Source organism: Biomphalaria glabrata, chromosome 4, assembly GCF_947242115.1.
Source record: "Biomphalaria glabrata chromosome 4, xgBioGlab47.1, whole genome shotgun sequence".
NCBI classification, from domain to species: Eukaryota; Metazoa; Mollusca; class Gastropoda; family Planorbidae; genus Biomphalaria; species Biomphalaria glabrata.
The window spans coordinates 36040479-36058400 of record NC_074714.1 but is presented as its reverse complement, the minus strand read 5'-3'; the positions used below and the strand labels follow the sequence as shown (position 1 = coordinate 36058400).

The 17922-nt window shown below is 32.5% G+C and overlaps 1 protein-coding gene across 1 annotated transcript; it reads right to left on the bottom strand.

Moving 5' to 3' along the window:
* Window positions 1-4535: 4535 nt before the first annotated feature.
* LOC106051839 (ADP-ribosylation factor-like protein 8A) lies at window positions 4536-14259 on the bottom strand. Its single transcript, XM_013207052.2, has 6 exons — window positions 14028-14259; window positions 9294-9374; window positions 8111-8184; window positions 6992-7153; window positions 6702-6772; window positions 4536-6506 (listed from the first exon to the last, which is right to left on the bottom strand). The coding sequence occupies exons 1-6, from the start codon at window positions 14148-14150 to the stop codon at window positions 6460-6462; spliced, it is 558 nt and encodes a 185-aa protein (XP_013062506.1). The 5' UTR covers window positions 14151-14259; the 3' UTR covers window positions 4536-6459.
* Between the last annotated feature and the right edge of the window lie 3663 nt (window positions 14260-17922).

Sequence of the window (17922 nt, the reverse complement as noted above, 5' to 3'; positions counted from 1 at the left end):
AGAATTGCAATAAGATCTGGCAGTCAGGAGAATAACCCAAGACCTGGACCCAATCACTCATCATCATTCTGCCAAAGAAAAGTTACGTTCTACTATCTACTATATATATTTACTCAAAAAAAATGTTTTCTTAAATTTTTTAAAGAGAAAACATCTATTTAGTATGCATATAAGTTGGACATAATTTAAAACAACAATTAATTGGTAGTTTTTCATATTGTCGCGTGAACTGCATTGTTGCAGAAGGACCATAGAACACTTAGGCCTAACTAAAGGAATTTTTTTTAGGGAAATGTTTTTTTTTTCTTTTTTTATCTTATCTTATATAATACAGACGTTACTTCAAAAAAGAAGATGATTACGTCCTACGCGTCATGCATTTAGTCATGCATATTAACCAATGACTTAAATTCTGCCAAGTCACTGGTTTTCCTGGCTAGCTCAGGCAACCCATTCCATGCTCTAATAGCACTAGGGAAGAAGGAGTATTTGTACAAATTTGTCCTAGCATATGGGACGAGGAATGTGCCTTTATCTTTGTGTCTTTCAGAGTATTTTATTAAATTTTGTTTTTGTATTTGAAGATTATGGTTCAGTGTTTTATGTATGATTGCTACTTTACTTTTGAGCCTTCTGTCCTGAAGGCTTTCTAAATTTAGTGATTTTACTAAAGGTGTTACTCTAGTCAAATGTGAATATTCGTTTGTTATGAATCTCACTGCTCTATTTTGTGTCTGTTCCAGTTTCTTAATGTTTTCTTGAGTTGAGGGGTCCCAAACGGAAGATGCATATTCTATTATTGGCCTAACCAAGGTTAAGTAACATTTTAGTTTTATGTTCTTATTTGATTTATAGAAATTTCTTTTAATAAATCCTATGGCTTTGTTTGATTTTTTTGTAGTTTCATCAATATGTGGATTCCATGATAGTTTTTCATTTATTATAACACCTAGGTATTTTGCGTTTTTAGTCTGTGATACTGGTTTGCCATGAATAAGATAAGTGGAATTAATTTGTTTTAGTTTTTTTGTTACTCTTAACAACTGACATTTTTCTGGGTGGAAAGACATGCTCCAATTTGATTCCCATTTCTGTAATTCATCTAATTCTCTTTGTAAAATATCTGTGTCTTGTGTTGTTTTTATTGTTCTATATATTATGCAATCGTCTGCAAATAATCTGACTTTTGTTCCTGAACTAATGCAATTTGGTAAATCATTTATGTAAATTAAAAATAGTAGTGGACCCAAGACTGTACCTTGAGGTACACCTGAGTTTACTGTTATCGGTGTTGATTTAGAGCCATTTATTATTACAGTTTGTTCTCTCCCTATCAGAAAGTCTTTAATCCACTGATGCAGTGGACCATTAATGCCGAAATATTTTAATTTTTTAAGCAAACTATGGTGGTGAACTTTGTCAAAAGCCTTAGAAAAATCTAGTAAGGTAGCATCTATTTGTTCACTATTATCTAAACCTTTTGAAAAATCATCAATTAGTCCTATTAGTTGTGTTTCACATGATCTATATTTCCTAAAGCCATGTTGGTATGGTGTGAGGACATTATGTTTGTCTAAGTGGTTTATGATGTTGCTACATATTATGTGTTCTAGGATTTTACATGTGATGCTGGTAAGTGATACTGGTCTGTAGTTCCCTGGGTCAGATTTTTCTCCTTTTTTAAATAGGGGGGTGACATTAGCTTCTTTCCAGTCCTTTGGTACTCTGCCCTGGTTAAGTGAAGCCTGAAAGAGTATTTTGAACACTGGGGCTAGCTCATTACTTAGTTCTTTGAGTAATCTAGCTGGAATACCATCAGGTCCAGATGCTTTATTTGGTTTGGTGTTGGCTAATAGTTTTTGAATTCCATTTTCTTGTACTACTATGTCTTCTATGTTGTCTACTTGGTTCAAATTCAGTAATATGTCTTTGTCTCCTGGGGCTGAGAATGCTGATGCAAAGTATTTGTTTAGAATGTTTGCTTTAGTTTCATTATCATTATGTATTATGTTATGTTCATCTTTTAATGGCGCTACGCCTGTTGTTTCCATTTTCTTAGACTTAATGTATGACCATAGGTTTTTGTTGTTATCTTTAGATATTACATTGTTTATGTATTCACTCTGCAGCTGTCTGCTTACTTTTTGGGTTAAGTGTTTAATTTTTATATACTTTTTGTAAACTCTCTCTGCATTAGTTTCTTTAAATTTTCTATAGAGGTTTTCCTTCTGTTTACAAAGCTTCTTTAGTCTATTATTAAACCAGCATTTATTTATTTTGTTTGATGTGTATTTAGTTGGTATATGATTTTCTATTATGCTTTTAAGATGGTTTTTAATGAAATTCCAGAGGTCATCGACTGGTTGGTTAATGTCTTTTTCTAATAAGAATGTTTGTTGAAAGTTTAGTGCAGCTTGGTGTAGTTGTGTTAGGTTACATTTATTCCAGAGTAAGATTTTTCTTTTGGGTTTTGTATTGGCTACTGCTTTTATCTGACTGTGTATTTTTATGATCTCATGGTCTGATAGACCAGGGATAATTTCATAATCAACTACTAATCCAGGTCTGTTGGTTAAGAAGAGATCTAATGTGTTGTTTAATCTAGTTGGCTTTTTAATGATTTGATCTAAACTTAGGTTGTGTAAAGTTTCTATGGATTTTCAAGGATTTGAATAAGAGATTGACACTTTACAAAACAATTAGATCAATTAGACATTCATTATAAGACATCAGTTAGGCCATGTTCATATCTATAAAAATAACATTCATTTTCACCTATCCTTTGGTCTGTTAGACCGCTGGGGCACCACACAAGATCTGTCAATCTTCTTTCTCCGTTATTCTCTGTTATTTGTCTTTGATCGAATTTAATTCTGATGTTCTTTCAGAAAATATTGAAACATGCCTTTTTACCTTACTGGGTGGACCACTTCGGGGGCCGATTTTGAGTTTGTGTTTCCACACTAACTGTCTTTGTAACCTTGTTATTATTTTTTTAAATTCAATTAATAACATTAAAAGTATGAACCATAAGTTGGACATCAGGTGAGAGGTGGAGGACAAGGAAGAAGCGACACCCGAGGTTATGGAGTTCCAAAACAAAGTTCCAGAAACATAAACCCAGTTGGTCCTGATGGAAATGTAGGCCTACATCATGTGGATCATACTGACATCTTTTGCCCAAATGCCCAGACAGTTTGGAAAACATGTCGAAGATCAATATTGTAGACCAGGAAGAAGAAGACTGATCGTTCACTGGAAATCACAAAGATGAAACTTCCCAACTAGGGGTCGAGATCCAATTTTTTGGAAGGCCACGAAGATCAAAGGGGTAGTAAAAGCAGTAAAGTTCCTCTTACAGACCTTGCGATCTACGGGGCAGATGATGTTAAGGTCATCTGTATCCATAGCCAAGGGTTAACGAGCAGGGTGTCATGTGGCCAGTACAACAAACCGCCTTTACTTTCCCCAACTACAGTCGGATACCCATTAGAGTTGGGTGGACTCAATGGCGCCCTAAAATCCAGAAAATCAAAATCCCGGTCTTCACAGAGATTCGAACTCAGGACCCCAGGTTCAGAGGCCAAGCGCTTAACCACTTAGCCACTGCACCCCCAAAAGGGTAGTGAGATCTACCATAGCTGCTGAGGCATTATGCTTGCTAGAAGGCCTAGAGTCTGCCATCTTTTACAGAATTGTAATAGAACACTGTGGTATTAAGAAATAGTCTCTGCCTATCACAGTTTTCATTGACAACTGAAGTGTCATTGAAGCACTACAGATCACTAAGCTAGTAGACAAGACTGCGGCATCTGAAAGAATTGAAATTCGCTGGTGTCCTGGAAGAGCACAACTAGCTAATGTGATGAACCCCAACGGGCAAATCGGGAGTTCCACTTCTGACCATACTGAAAGAAGGGAGACTGGATAAGTTTGTGTAACACTTTCTTATTCTATTCATCATATCTTTATTTCTAGTTGTGTAAATAAGCATTTGTGAACATATTTCATTTTTCTTCTATTCATCATATCGTTATTTCTAGTTTTCAGAATAGGCTTACTATTTCATTTTGTTATTCATCATATCGTTATTTCTAGTTTTCTGAATAGGCCTACTATTTCATTTTGTTATTCAATATGTTCACGTGCTAAGAGTTGTTTGATTTTATATTTTGCTTTACACAACTCTTTTTCATTGTGCTTTTGTTATGTAGTAACTACTTGCTACTATAAGATTTACTATCCTCTTTCTCGTTCATGTTCCCTACATTTTTTTTTCGGATTCAGGATTTTTGCCTTTAACGTTGAAATAAAGAATGATAAAAAAAAAAATTAAAAAAGAGAAATTGTAATTAATGTTGACATTGTTTATGAGTATCTTGAATGATTCTCCTTCACTAAGAAATTAAATGTTGGAATGTTATGAGTCATGTGTGTTAACGAAGTGTGTACATAGACTCATGAGGGTTAATTTGTTTATAGTTATTCATTGTTGCGTTTCTAGTTAACATTTCAAACTGTTCTCAACAAAAGACAAATATTTTTAATATTTATTGTCCAGCAAAATAGAAAATAATTGTAATAAAAAAATTGAAAAGCTAACAGAAACCATCTTTTTTAATGACATCACAATGATATAATATTCCACGCTCTAATATCCTCTTGCAAAAACTCCATACCATACAAAATGTAACTTGAGATGAATACACCATGCTAGTCATACACTGGAAGCGCAAACAAATATGATTTTCGCCCCTATTTTCTCTGGACAACAAAAGTAAATTAAATAATAATGGTTACAAAAATGGTCTACTTTTATTTTAAAGAAATCTAACGTTTTGCCAATGCTAAAACTTTCCAAAAAGCATGGACAAATTGTGTACAAGGAAAATTGGTACAAACAGAACATTTATGTCAAGTTTCCACAAGGAATCCAAAGGAAAGTACAATTTATGTTTCTTTTTTTTAAATTTCATTTTAACTAAAATAATATATCACAAACATGTTATAACACATTGAATAATATAAGCAAAAGTACCGGTACTTATAAGAAATAACTTCTAAAGATTGCTATACAATTGGCGTCAATGTGTTTTAAAAACATATATTAAGACTAGAAATGATAGAAAATTATTATAAGTTAAAAACTTATTATAGACAAGTTCCCTAATAGCAAAACACAAATCACAACATAGTTAATAGAAAACAATAATGTACAATATTGAAGACAATAGCATTGAAAACATTTATCTAGCAAACATTTATAATACAGATGATGTATAGGGGGAGACCCTGGTAATAATGTTTAAAGTCACTCATTTAAAAAAAAAAGCATGTACAAATCATGTTTACTGATAAAAAAAATGAAACAGTTTAGACCATAACAGAGTTAAAAGATGGGTTAGTGGCACAAACAGTAGAATAAAAAAGACAAGAACTAATAGAGTAGAGCTAATAATGCCTGCACAATATTTGAATGCATACAAACACATATAGTAATAGTATATATTTAGAAATATATACAAAGGTTTAAAAACAAACAAACACGGAATGGTCGTCTAATACATTTATACACATTTAATGAGGCTACCAATTTGCAGCATGTAAACTAAAGGGCTCATTAATTCTTCTCCTAAATAGCTTAATGCAGACTTTGGTCATAGCACAACTCTTTGTCAAACATATAGCATCATAAGACTTGTAGTAGAAACAAAATATGGGCACAATAAAAACATGTATCATAATTTACAGACTTTTACATGTTATAATGTTCAAGTAAAGATACATCTATTATGAGTGAGAAAAGTTTTGTTCAATTATCAAAATATTTGTGAAATTAATTCAAACTATTTAAAAAAAAAAAAAAAAAAAAAAAAAAAAAAAAAAAAAAAAAAGGAGTTTTGGCTACGTTTTTTGTCAACATCTTGTTAAATAGGAGTTTTTAGTACATTTACTGCATGCAATAAAATCCTCTCTGGGTGTCACAATTTTTTTTTTTAAATTAAGCTGATTAATTATTATTGCACAAAATGAAAATTTCAATACTACAACCTTCAAAAACATTCTGATTCTGAAAAAAAAAAATGATGTGAACAATGCCTTTACTATTTTTTTTTAATGTGTGGTAAGGAGACATCCAAGTGTTTACAGGATTCTTAATGTTACATTCTTTAAAAAAAAAATAATAATACAGACTATGTTGAAATATTTTGTTTTTAATTTAAGTCTTTCATTTTTAACAATGCAATTTTAAATAATTTGTAAAGAAAAAAAAAGACCTGTAAATCAACAATTCTGTTTTAATATTTCATTCAAACTTTATCCAATTGACATAAGTACAAAATATTTATCCAAAAATAAAACCCAGACACACACTCATTTACATCTTTCTTTTACACTAAGTATGAGTATCATCCAACAATTTACATTTCTCAGCCACTGCCAATGAATTAATTGCCTTTATCGCCCAGACTTCGAGTGCTGAATCAGCCATTGTAGAGTAATATCTTAATAGGAAAAAAAAACAAAACACAATTACATACAACTTTTCTTATTTCAGACAGAAATAATAAATACTTACATGCTAAAATAGATTCATCATTTGCACACTTCAAAATGAATAAAATTAATTCCAATCTCTCACAATTACATACACTTTAAAATTATTGTTTTTATTACTTTTTTTTTATATTACCACTTACCTATATTTTCCTTTTCTTTACAAGATATAGAATAGCAACAAATTTCTCGGTCTTGAATAGCAGATAAATTCCTGAAAAGAAATATTCATGTTATAAAAAATAGTTATAAGCATTTCAGGCTGATCTGATGCTACTTTGGCATTTTTTTTTTCATGTAAAGAAATTAAATTATAGACTAATACCACAAGTAAAAAACAACAAAAAACAATTTTTTTCAAAAGTCTTAAAAGAAAAAAAGGTGTGAATAACATAAATTGTTTTTGTAAACATTCAGTTAATGTATAACTTACATTCTCTCTATGAGATCTTTTTCATCTAATGCTCCTATAAGGTCTCTTTTATTACCAAGTACTAACACAGGGATGCCTTGCAACTGAGGCTTGTCTAATAAATTGTGTAGTTCATTGCGAGAAGCTTCTAATTTGTCATGGTCAGCAGCATCAACCATGTACCTTTAAGTGAAAAACATTAGTTCATGTAATTTTGTTAAATATTACACAACTGAATCTGAAGAAAAAAAAATAGCAAGAGACTGTGGAGAGTGGCATGTTTTTACTGAGGCCCTACGTTCCATGAGAAACACAAAGGAAAGATGATGATGAATCTGGTTAATCCAGACCACACATGGACATGAATCATTTTGGTCCAAATAACCAGTTGGTCTAATTAAATGAACTTACCTTATGTTTCATTAGAAGTTTATTAAACCCTAATTATGTGATATAATTGTTGCTAATGATGCTTAGCAAACTCTGTTCATTGAAAAATAAATTTGCCAACAATTTTTTCAAAATGATCTAGAACACAATGCATGTGAAGCATTTTTTTTTTTAAAATTTTACTAAATCTCCACTAATGGTTACAGAACATATGATGCATTCTCTTGACCGACAGCACTTAAACAAAATCACCACAAACATCTAACACAGAAACGGAAATGCTTTAATTTCCATCCTGAATGAAATAGCAGCGCAAAGATTCAATGCCTTTTCTAGTATCCTACACTGTCACTTGCACCAACTACTAAGGGGCATCATCATCCCTTTCTTGGTCTTCCAATGCAGTTATGTCTTTCTCTGCAATTCAAGCAACAAATGCAGTATACCCATTTTCATCATAGCATTGAACCTAGTTGTCAATGAATAATTATTCTTCCTAATTACGAAGTTTGAACTTTCCAACTTGTGACTTAAAAATTCACTCTCAAATTCTTTGATCTGATAAAACAGAATTTTCGTCCAAATAAGTTAGTAATATTACACACATTAATAGGATTTGTTTATGTACTTATTCTGTCAAACTATGCAGCTGGTCCCATTAACAGGATTTGACTACCATTACCACAATATATAAAAATATCCAACTATTGACAAATAATTGTATATGCATAAAATATAAAAAAGGCTTACACAATAGCATTGACTCCTCGACAATATCTTTCCCACATACTTCGGAATCTAGGCTGTCCACCAATATCCCAAAGCTGTTAAAAAGATACAAAATTTTATAACATTTTATTAATTATTGATTATAAAGCTTTGCTACTATTATTATTAATCATGTAATGCACTGAAATATCTTCTCCCACAAGTAATTTTTAAAAAATACATTGCTTGTTTGTTTTTTTTAAATACTTTAAAGAGCTAGCAAAAATGCAAGTAAATACAAAAGGCAAAAGTTGTAAATTTTTAAATGCCCTCACTCTTAAGGCATTCAGAAATAGGCATGAAAGCAAGAGAGTGATAAATACAAAAGGGGATCAACCTGCAGGCCAAGACATCCTAGTATAAAAGTAAACATATATTTTTAAAACAATCTATTGTAAATATTAAAAAAAGAGTTTTACATGTTTCTAAATGCTATTTACATAATAATCAGAATCAACGGATAAGGACAAATGACGACCGAGATAGACGACAAAGACTCTGCCCCTTTCATTCATTACATTGTTTTGAAATTACCAGCAGGAGTTATTCAGTTATGTTTGTTATACGAATGTTAGTTGCTTGAAGTCTAGTTTTATCTCATTTATCTCCTCTGGATTTAAAAAAAAAAATGGTTATGTTTGTTATACGAATGTTAGTTGCTTGAAGTCTAGTTTTATCTCATTTATCTCCTCTGGATTTAAAAAAAAAAATGGTTATGTTTGTTATACGAATGTTAGTTGCTTGAAGTCTAGTTTTATCTCATTTGAAATCATCTCTCCCCCTCCATCCTTTTTCCTACACCAGACTTAAAAAGAGCTATAGTTGTCCAGTTCCATATAAATAATTGTGAACTAGTACAAATTAAGAAAGGCTTCTTGTGCTGAGGTAAAATCAACATTTGTGGGTAAGGTGTATCTTTTAAAATGTTTTATTTGTCACAAAGAAAACTAAGCTCATGAGAAAGAAAGTGAGAATAAGACTATGTTGCCCTGAAGTTTTTCTAGTCAAAATTACCTATATGCCAGTTATATATATGTGACAGTGGGCAATATTAGGAACTCTCTGACTCGGTTCAATGGAGTCGTTTGTTTAATTGATTTCCTGATCAAAGAATATTTAATACAATTATTTAAAAAAAAAAAAAAAAAAGACTTAAAATACCTACTTTGATAGTGACATTGCCTTTTGAAATTTTCCTCATATTAAAGCCAACTGTTGGAATCATATCCTCACTGAACTGGCCAGACTGCAATAAGAAAGACAATTAGATCTATATTTTATTAAGATATATTTTTGCACAATTTATAAGTTTTTTAAATCAGTTGATTTAATATGAAATCAACATCAACCATTTATAGCCAACTAGAAAGATAAACTGAGTTATGGTTAACTAGGATATATATATATATATATTGTAATAACACAATAGAAAGACGCATAGAAGTTTGGGTTTAATTGGGCTTTTCCTTAGTGACATGACGAATCATTAAAAGTAAGAACGGAAATATAAAATCAACGGATAAGGACAAATGACGACCGAGATAGACAATGCCCCTTTTATTCATTAAATTGTTTTGAAGTTACCAGCAGGAGTTATTCAGTTTATCTACAAACTGTTCTGTTGTTGATTGTATTTACGAACTCGCGTCAACATTTACATTTATCAACACATCGACCATCAACAGGAATGGCAACCATTTACCTATTTTAGATCCTAAATATCCCAGGTTAGAAGTGTGGAGAAAAAAAAATCACCATAGAGTGTCCATTGTAAAGAATGTGGCCTCCTCTTTTAAATGAAACACTGATGATTGATGATATCATGTGCACTTGAAGCATCAACTAACAAACCTCACACAACTTATCTTATACATAATGGGAAGTAGACAATGTACAAAACTGAGCCAGTTAGAAAAGTTTGATTTCTACCAAAAGCTTATTGTTTTGAACTTTTTATTATCAAACTGCCTAATAGATTTGGATTTAAATCTAATATAAATATAGACTTAGTAATTACAATTATTATTTAAATATAAAAAAATAAAACTAAAAGTTATACTAGAAATAGTTTCCTAGTCATAGCACATTCATTAAGACTCATTTTATCTGTTGTTTTTTTTTATTCTTTTAGTTTAGAATCTTTATCAATTAGATCTAATTAAAAAATACATTAATAAGAAGTTGAATGGTGAAAATTAGATCTAGATTCTATGATAATGATATAAATAATAAAGAATAATCGATTTACTATAATTATAGTATATATGTATTCGTTATAAGTCGAGATTTGATTTACGTAATAATAGATGAGTATTAGTATTACTATTCTAGACTCTATAAGACTCTTCACTACTAAGTACTACAGTCAAGTACAGTCACCAGTATTAGACTGAGTCACACAGTATTATCTCTACAATCTAGAGACATTCCTAGATGAGATTGCTAAATTTAGAATCTAGACTAGGTCCAGAGCCAGATTACTAAACTAAGAGAGTAGTTATATAGAGTCTTGAGTTATATAGTTTCTCTTACTCTTGTCCTAAGATTAAGGTTTACTCACTGACTAAAGTAGTCTGATTACTAGAATTTACTAGAAACTAGATCTAGAATTTTCATGGATGCAAGCAAGAGAGCCTTGTTTTGCCTGCAGGGAAGGGTTGACAACCCCAAAAAACCTGCAAGCATGATGCCTCTTGTATCTTCACAACATAAATAAAACATTTACAGCTACAGTATGTATAGTTGTTAAGGCTCTTCCGCGGTGTCAATGTAATCGATGCAATGATCATGAGGTAACCTTCAACTAAATCAGGAACATTGGCGAAACGCCAAACAATCAATATAAGTAGTCGACGCTAGTATCAAACAATCATAAATACTTTAATACTTAAGAAGGGATCCATCCAATGTCTTTCAGTAGAGCCATATATCTATTATTTGTTATTTCTACTGCTCCACACAAAGCGTCTTAATTATAGCGTCACTTAGAGCGTTCCTATTTTTTTTAAAGATCTGTCAAGTCACTTGTCGCTAAGTAAAACTTTCCCCTTACACCCGAAACAAATACTAAATATATACTATTCATGTCATAACAGAGTAGAGTGTCACTAGACGGTGACTAGAGCTACTAGTTAACTAGACATTTAATATTAAATTTTATCTAGATTTAGGTCTAGCCTAGACCTAAATCCAAATTATATACCCCAGATATAATTCTAGATCTTGAAGTTAGATTTAGACACTAATCTACCTAGTAATGCTAGATGATAGAAGTCTAGCCCTAGCCAGCTAGAATCATCTACTAGTCTTGCCTTTTTTAAAATAAGTTTTTTTATTATTAGATCTAGATTTAATAAGATCTAGACTTTAATAGTAGAATATATCTGATAATAGATCAGATACAATCTACTTTTGATCTACGCTGCTTCTGCCCAGGGCCCAGACCTAGTCAGACCAGTGGTAGATTGTAAATGTAAGATTCTAACCAATTATCCTAATTATCTAGATATAATAGTTAATACTCATTGATATCGATCCTATGAGATGATCTAGACTCTAGACTAATATAGGATTATAGCTAGGCTAGACCTATCATTATTCATACGATGATACGGTAATTTCACATTTTCGGGTAAACACACTCAACTTCTAAAATCATTTTAAAATGTAGAAATAGATCTAGAATCTAGATCTCTAGGTCTGGGTTCAATTTTTATGCCGGCAGATCAAACTTATTAGAATAAGATCTACTTATTAAATTAAGCGTCTCAGGCCGGAGCCATACAGATTTGTTTCTAACTTTTGTTTACTTTTTTGATACAAAGCGAAAGCCCTGAAATAAGCGCATGGGCCGTAATTTAAGAATTGTAACTTCCTGTCTTTCTTTGAATTTGACTAATTAAGTTTTAGTTTGAAAGATCAAAACGTTATTGAATGTGTAAAAAAAAGTCAGATACGGAGCTGGCAATCAGTCGGACTGGCGTTTGCCAGCAAGTTTTTTTTTTACTTCGATTTTGCTGGCATGCTGGCTATAGCCGGTAATCTTGCATGCATGAAAATTTTAGACCTAGCCTTAGTCTTGCTTAGACTTTGGGCTTAGAGTAGATTTCGTGACTTAGCGAGAATTAGTCAATGATAGTCAATCTACATTCTTTTATCTTATATAATAATAATAAAGACATTACAGTTTACTTCAAAAAAGAAGATGATTACGTCCTATGTAATACTATACATTTAAATCATCAATGATCATCTTATTTAGACTATAATCTAGAGTAGTTTATGCTATTCAGACACATATAGGCCAAAATTTCAAAGTTTGACTGCGCATTATTTGACAATGGTTCAACATAGAAAAGAAAATGAAGTATCAAGGAGAATAAGGATGACTACTTATATTTGTACCCCTTATGTTTAAGGTCAAAGATGCCATGTGTTTTCATTTAATTCAGACAAATATGACCCACATTATTTGATTCCTGACACCATAATTTATTTCAGACAGTCTCTATATTTAGGCATCAATAAACTCAGATTTTAATTCTACATTAACATTAATCATTAACTAAATTTTAAGATCCCCAGACATAGCCCCTCACATGAAATCATTAAGATGTTTTCAAATTATGCATAAATATGAATACAAAACATTAAAATATGAACACACTTATTCTACCAAAATTAGGTCACTGGGATAGTGACTTCTACAAAGACTTTTAGGCTTATTTTATGTTTGCATGATTAGATGTGTGTTGAATGTTTATGTTTTTTGTTTATTAATTTAATAAATTTCTAATACAGATGATCTTTTGTAGTGTAGTACAGGCTAGGATGGCCATTCTTGCCTAAATAGCTGAATCCTCTATATTCTCTATTGGATTTAAATCTAGATCTATCTAGTAGGTCTAGATCTAGGCATTTAACTTCATTCAATGTACCTAGCTCACTCCAAACATTTGCACATTTTTTCTCTGGAAAAAAACAACAAAAAAAAAACAAATATAATATGAGATCATTAACATTGATGTCCAAATCTGGCTGTTTGAAATACATTTTTTATAAAAAAAAAACGTAATATTTAATTCAAACACGTACCCTATTAATTTTTTTTTTATGGAATCAAACAACTTGGTTTATGAATTAAATAAATCAGCTCCAAAAACAGAATAAATATTGCCTGGCTCATTAGCATAGACTTAGCCAATCAAAAATATAGTCTTAACCCTAGGAAGAGGTAAAGTCATCCTGGTGACATAGGAAAAAAAACAACCTGACTAACAAATTTGAAATTCCTTTTTTTTAAAAAAAAAAAAAGAAAGCTAAATGGAAGGAAATTGGGTTAGAATCATTGGTAAATGGACAAGCACATTATACAGCGTGCTAGTTTCATATTAAATATCAAAATAAAGATTAAATGACCACAAAAACAGCGAGTGTCTGAATTCATGTAATGTCCGGATTAAATAAACTACTCTAATAAAGTCTAGTAAAATCTAGTTTCTAAGTTAGTTAATAATATTAATATAGACAATATATTGATAATATTATAGTAGATAATATAGTAGATTAGTTAGTATTAAATTAGTCACTTTAACTGTTTAACTTTAGTCACTTTTTTTAGTGTGATGAACAGTGAATGAGTGATGTGAGTAGTAGAATTCTTCTTGTCTATGACTAGTCTAGCATGACTCTAAATACTCTAATTCTAGTAGTATGACTCTATCATTCATGATGATCATCATCATCATGAGTCTTACTGTCTTACTCTATCCTATCTGATACCACATTCACTATGATTTATCATTTATGATCAGATTCAGTAGAGTCTAGTAAAAAATTTAGTATAATAAATAATAATAGTATCAGACTATTTAAGTATTTTTTTTTAACTTTTACTTACAGCGATAACATTAACAAATGTCGTTTTCCCTGAATATTGCAGCCCAACAAGGGTTAATTCCATTTCTTCTTTCCAAAATAAACTTTTAAACCAGTCTAATATTCTTTGAAAGAATGATAACATGGCTGTCTACCGTTGTTGAAAGAGTCACAAATGATTCGTTTTAGATTGTGAGATTAACAATGTTTCTGTCTTTACGCCTCTAAAACAGGAAGTACTATTAAATAATCACATGACTTAAGTCATGAGGTCAAGGCTATAATAAAACATTAGCCTATATAATTTTTGTATATAGTAGAGTTACTATTGCGGAACAGTTTGCTGCTACTTTTAGTTTTAAATTTTTTGCTCCGTAATGGTTAAACCTATGGAAAAACTAAAGTATCTAGGCATACCCATCCATTTTCCGATAAAAATAGACGTATTGTTTAGTTTTGCAGCGCATATTTAAATTTTACATTCAAATCGACTGAGATATGGTGAGTCACAATTACGGAACATGAAGTCACGGTAAAAATGTCAGAACAAAGCCCATATAAAGCACTTATTTTATTAGTCTTATATAATACTTGATCTCCTTTTCCTTTACATTAATTTTATTTTTATTAAAGCTTAAGACATTGTCACTTTAAAATTCTTTGCCTCTTCTTTAATTGTAATTGACGTCACACTACCCCGATTTTCCTTACAAGGTTTTATTTTCCACTATTCTTTAATTCTTTTTTGTTTTATTAATATTATATATATATGATATTTGATATTGTTTTATGATTCCGATAATATAAATCACTATGTAAATATTAAGCTAAATGCGTGTCAAATAAATAACATCTATGTGTTTCACAATTGTGACTATCTATAAAAAGGTAAAAACTGGGTGAACACCTTCCAATTTTTTAAAAATTAAATTCCTGGTAGATGGCTACAAATGACGTTTTTCCACATCCATTTATAAACCGAAAATAAGGTGTATCATGCAGGTGTGATGGGCCTATGCGGTTCTCCTGGTAGGCCTACGTGAAAAATAATGGACGATTCCACACGTATATTGGAAATGTAGAGAAATGGACCATGCGCAGTAACCCCTTGAACTTTCTGGACAAAATCTTTCAACCTATAGTCGAAAAGTTACCTACGTTCATTACAGATACCAACCACGCCCTGTTAACACTAGCACAAGTCAAATTACAACCTGACAAAGAATACCTACTCTTCCTCCTAGATGTCAGCTCCCTTTACACCTCCATCCAACATGCTGACGGCCTTAAAGCCATTCGCTACTTTTTTGAAATACCAGAAAACAAGCACAAATCTAACTCCACTGACATCCTAGTTCGCATCACGGAGCTTGTACTAATTAACTCTCAACTCCTTCGAGTTAAATGGTCTATTTTTCGACCAAATCAGCGGAGTAGCTATAATATGGGTACGGCATTCGGTCCATATTATGCTTGCCTATTCATGGGCTTCTTAAAACTCAACATTTGTTAATCTTACACGGGTCCCATGCCCGAATTTTATAGGGGATACATTGATGATGGGCTTGGCATAACATCTCTGACAGAAGATGAACTAACCAAATTTATTGAGTTCACTAACAACTTCAATCCAGCCATTCGTTTCACTTATACTATTTCCAGATCTAGAGTGAACATCTTAGAAATACAAATAGACATAGCCCAAAACTCTCTATCTACATCCACCCATTACAAAGATAGGCCTACTGACAGTTTATTGAGTTCACTAACAACTTCAATCCAGCCATTCGTTTCACTTATACTATTTCCATATCTAGAGTGAACTTCTTAGAAATACAAATAGACATAGCCCAAAACTCTCTATCTACATCCACCCATTACAAAGATAGGCCAACTGACAGCCATAGCTATCTTCTATACTCGTCATCCCATCCACCTTCCTGTAAAGATTCTATCCCCTACTCCCAACTTCTGCGTATCCGCGCCTTTGCCAAGACGACAATGATTTCACTGAAAAAGCCACCGAAATGATAGAGTTTTTCTTGCGTCGTGGTTACCCTCAAGCTATTTTAGACAAATCCTTATCGCGAGTGGAAAATCTCACAAGCTTTCAAGAAAAAAAACGAAATCTGGCTACGTAGAGAGGCCCAAATTGATATTAACCTACCACCCTCACAACGTGAAAGCAAAAAACATCTTTTTGAAACTCTCTATCTATATCCACCCATTACAAAGATAGGCCTACTGACAGTTTATTGAGTTCACTAACAACTTCAATCCAGCCATTCGTTTCACTTATACTATTTCCATATCTAGAGTGAACTTCTTAGAAATACAAATAGACATAGCCCAAAACTCTCTATCTACATCCACCCATTACAAAGATAGGCCAACTGACAGCCATAGCTATCTTCTATACTCGTCATCCCATCCACCTTCCTGTAAAGATTCTATCCCCTACTCCCAACTTCTGCGTATCCGCGCCTTTGCCAAGACGACAATGATTTCACTGAAAAAGCCACCGAAATGATAGAGTTTTTCTTGCGTCGTGGTTACCCTCAAGCTATTTTAGACAAATCCTTATCGCGAGTGGAAAATCTCACAAGCTTTCAAGAAAAAAAACGAAATCTGGCTACGTAGAGAGGCCCAAATTGATATTAACCTACCACCCTCACAACGTGAAAGCAAAAAACATCTTTTTGAAAAACCTGAACATTCTCCTAGCGACCTAGCCGATGAACATACTCGCGACGTCTTTTCATCCCCACCTCTTGTGGTATTCAGGCGAGACCAGAACCTACAAGACATATTAGTGCACACTAAACTCGCAACATTTCGAGTGAACCTGGCACTTGGCCATGTAAGCGACGTAACTGTCAGACCTGCAAACACACACTCGCCACACCCGTACACCATCACCTGTCCTTTTTTTGACCATCAAAATCAGTGGCAAATTTAACTGGAATAGTAGAGGAGTCATATATCTATAATATGCTCAAGGTGTCAAATGATTTATATTGGAAACACAAGCTGGACCTTAAAAACACGCCCCCTTCCGATTTCCCGCGCTTTTACACCAGCGTAGCTCATTTCTTTTCTGCCTCGATAGAGAACAACATCGGTCAGATAAGTTAACTTAAGACTATTTTGTGTTAATTGTTTGTCTTTTTTTTTTGTTTGTTTTGTAGCGATGAAGGCCTCGTGGCCAAAACGTCCTTTGTTTAGCTTGGTCCTGCAGGGTTACACATATACATGTTTTTCGTGGCACAAGAACACTTTCAAGTTAGCGGCTTTTGATATAGACGTTCTACAAGAAATTGATGAGGACACAAGCATTAGTGATGCAGGCATATAGCGAGTAGTTGGTGAGGGATATTCTTATCAAGGGGCGGAATGGGTATCAATATCGGCCTCTAGAGAATCTAGTAAAAGCCCGTTTGCTTATATAGCCAGTCCGCCCCTGTTCTTATCCATCGAATGGGGCTTTGTTAATGTATACAGTTGCATGTAATTTTTATATTGCTCACTTTTAAATGTTATGCTTTACTCCTTTAGTAAGCCTAATAATATCAAATATTATGGTTTCAGACTAATTTAATAAAATAACTAAAGTTGAATTATTCTGCAGATTTTGTGTTTTCGTAGAAATTGAGATTTTATTTGACCTTTCTGCCCTCAGAATACACGTAAGCCGACCCTATCTACTTGTAAAAATACATATATTAGCTAGCCTACTTAAATACACCTGAGCATGCTTGCGTTTAATTATCAAAATGTAGGCTACTGTCCAATTCGATGGAGCCCAATCAGCACCTTTTGAAGTTAGCGGTGGTGTCGAGCAGGGATGTGTAATCGCACCCACTCTGTTTGGCATATTCTTCTGCCTACTGCATTATGCGTACAACGACATCAACGAA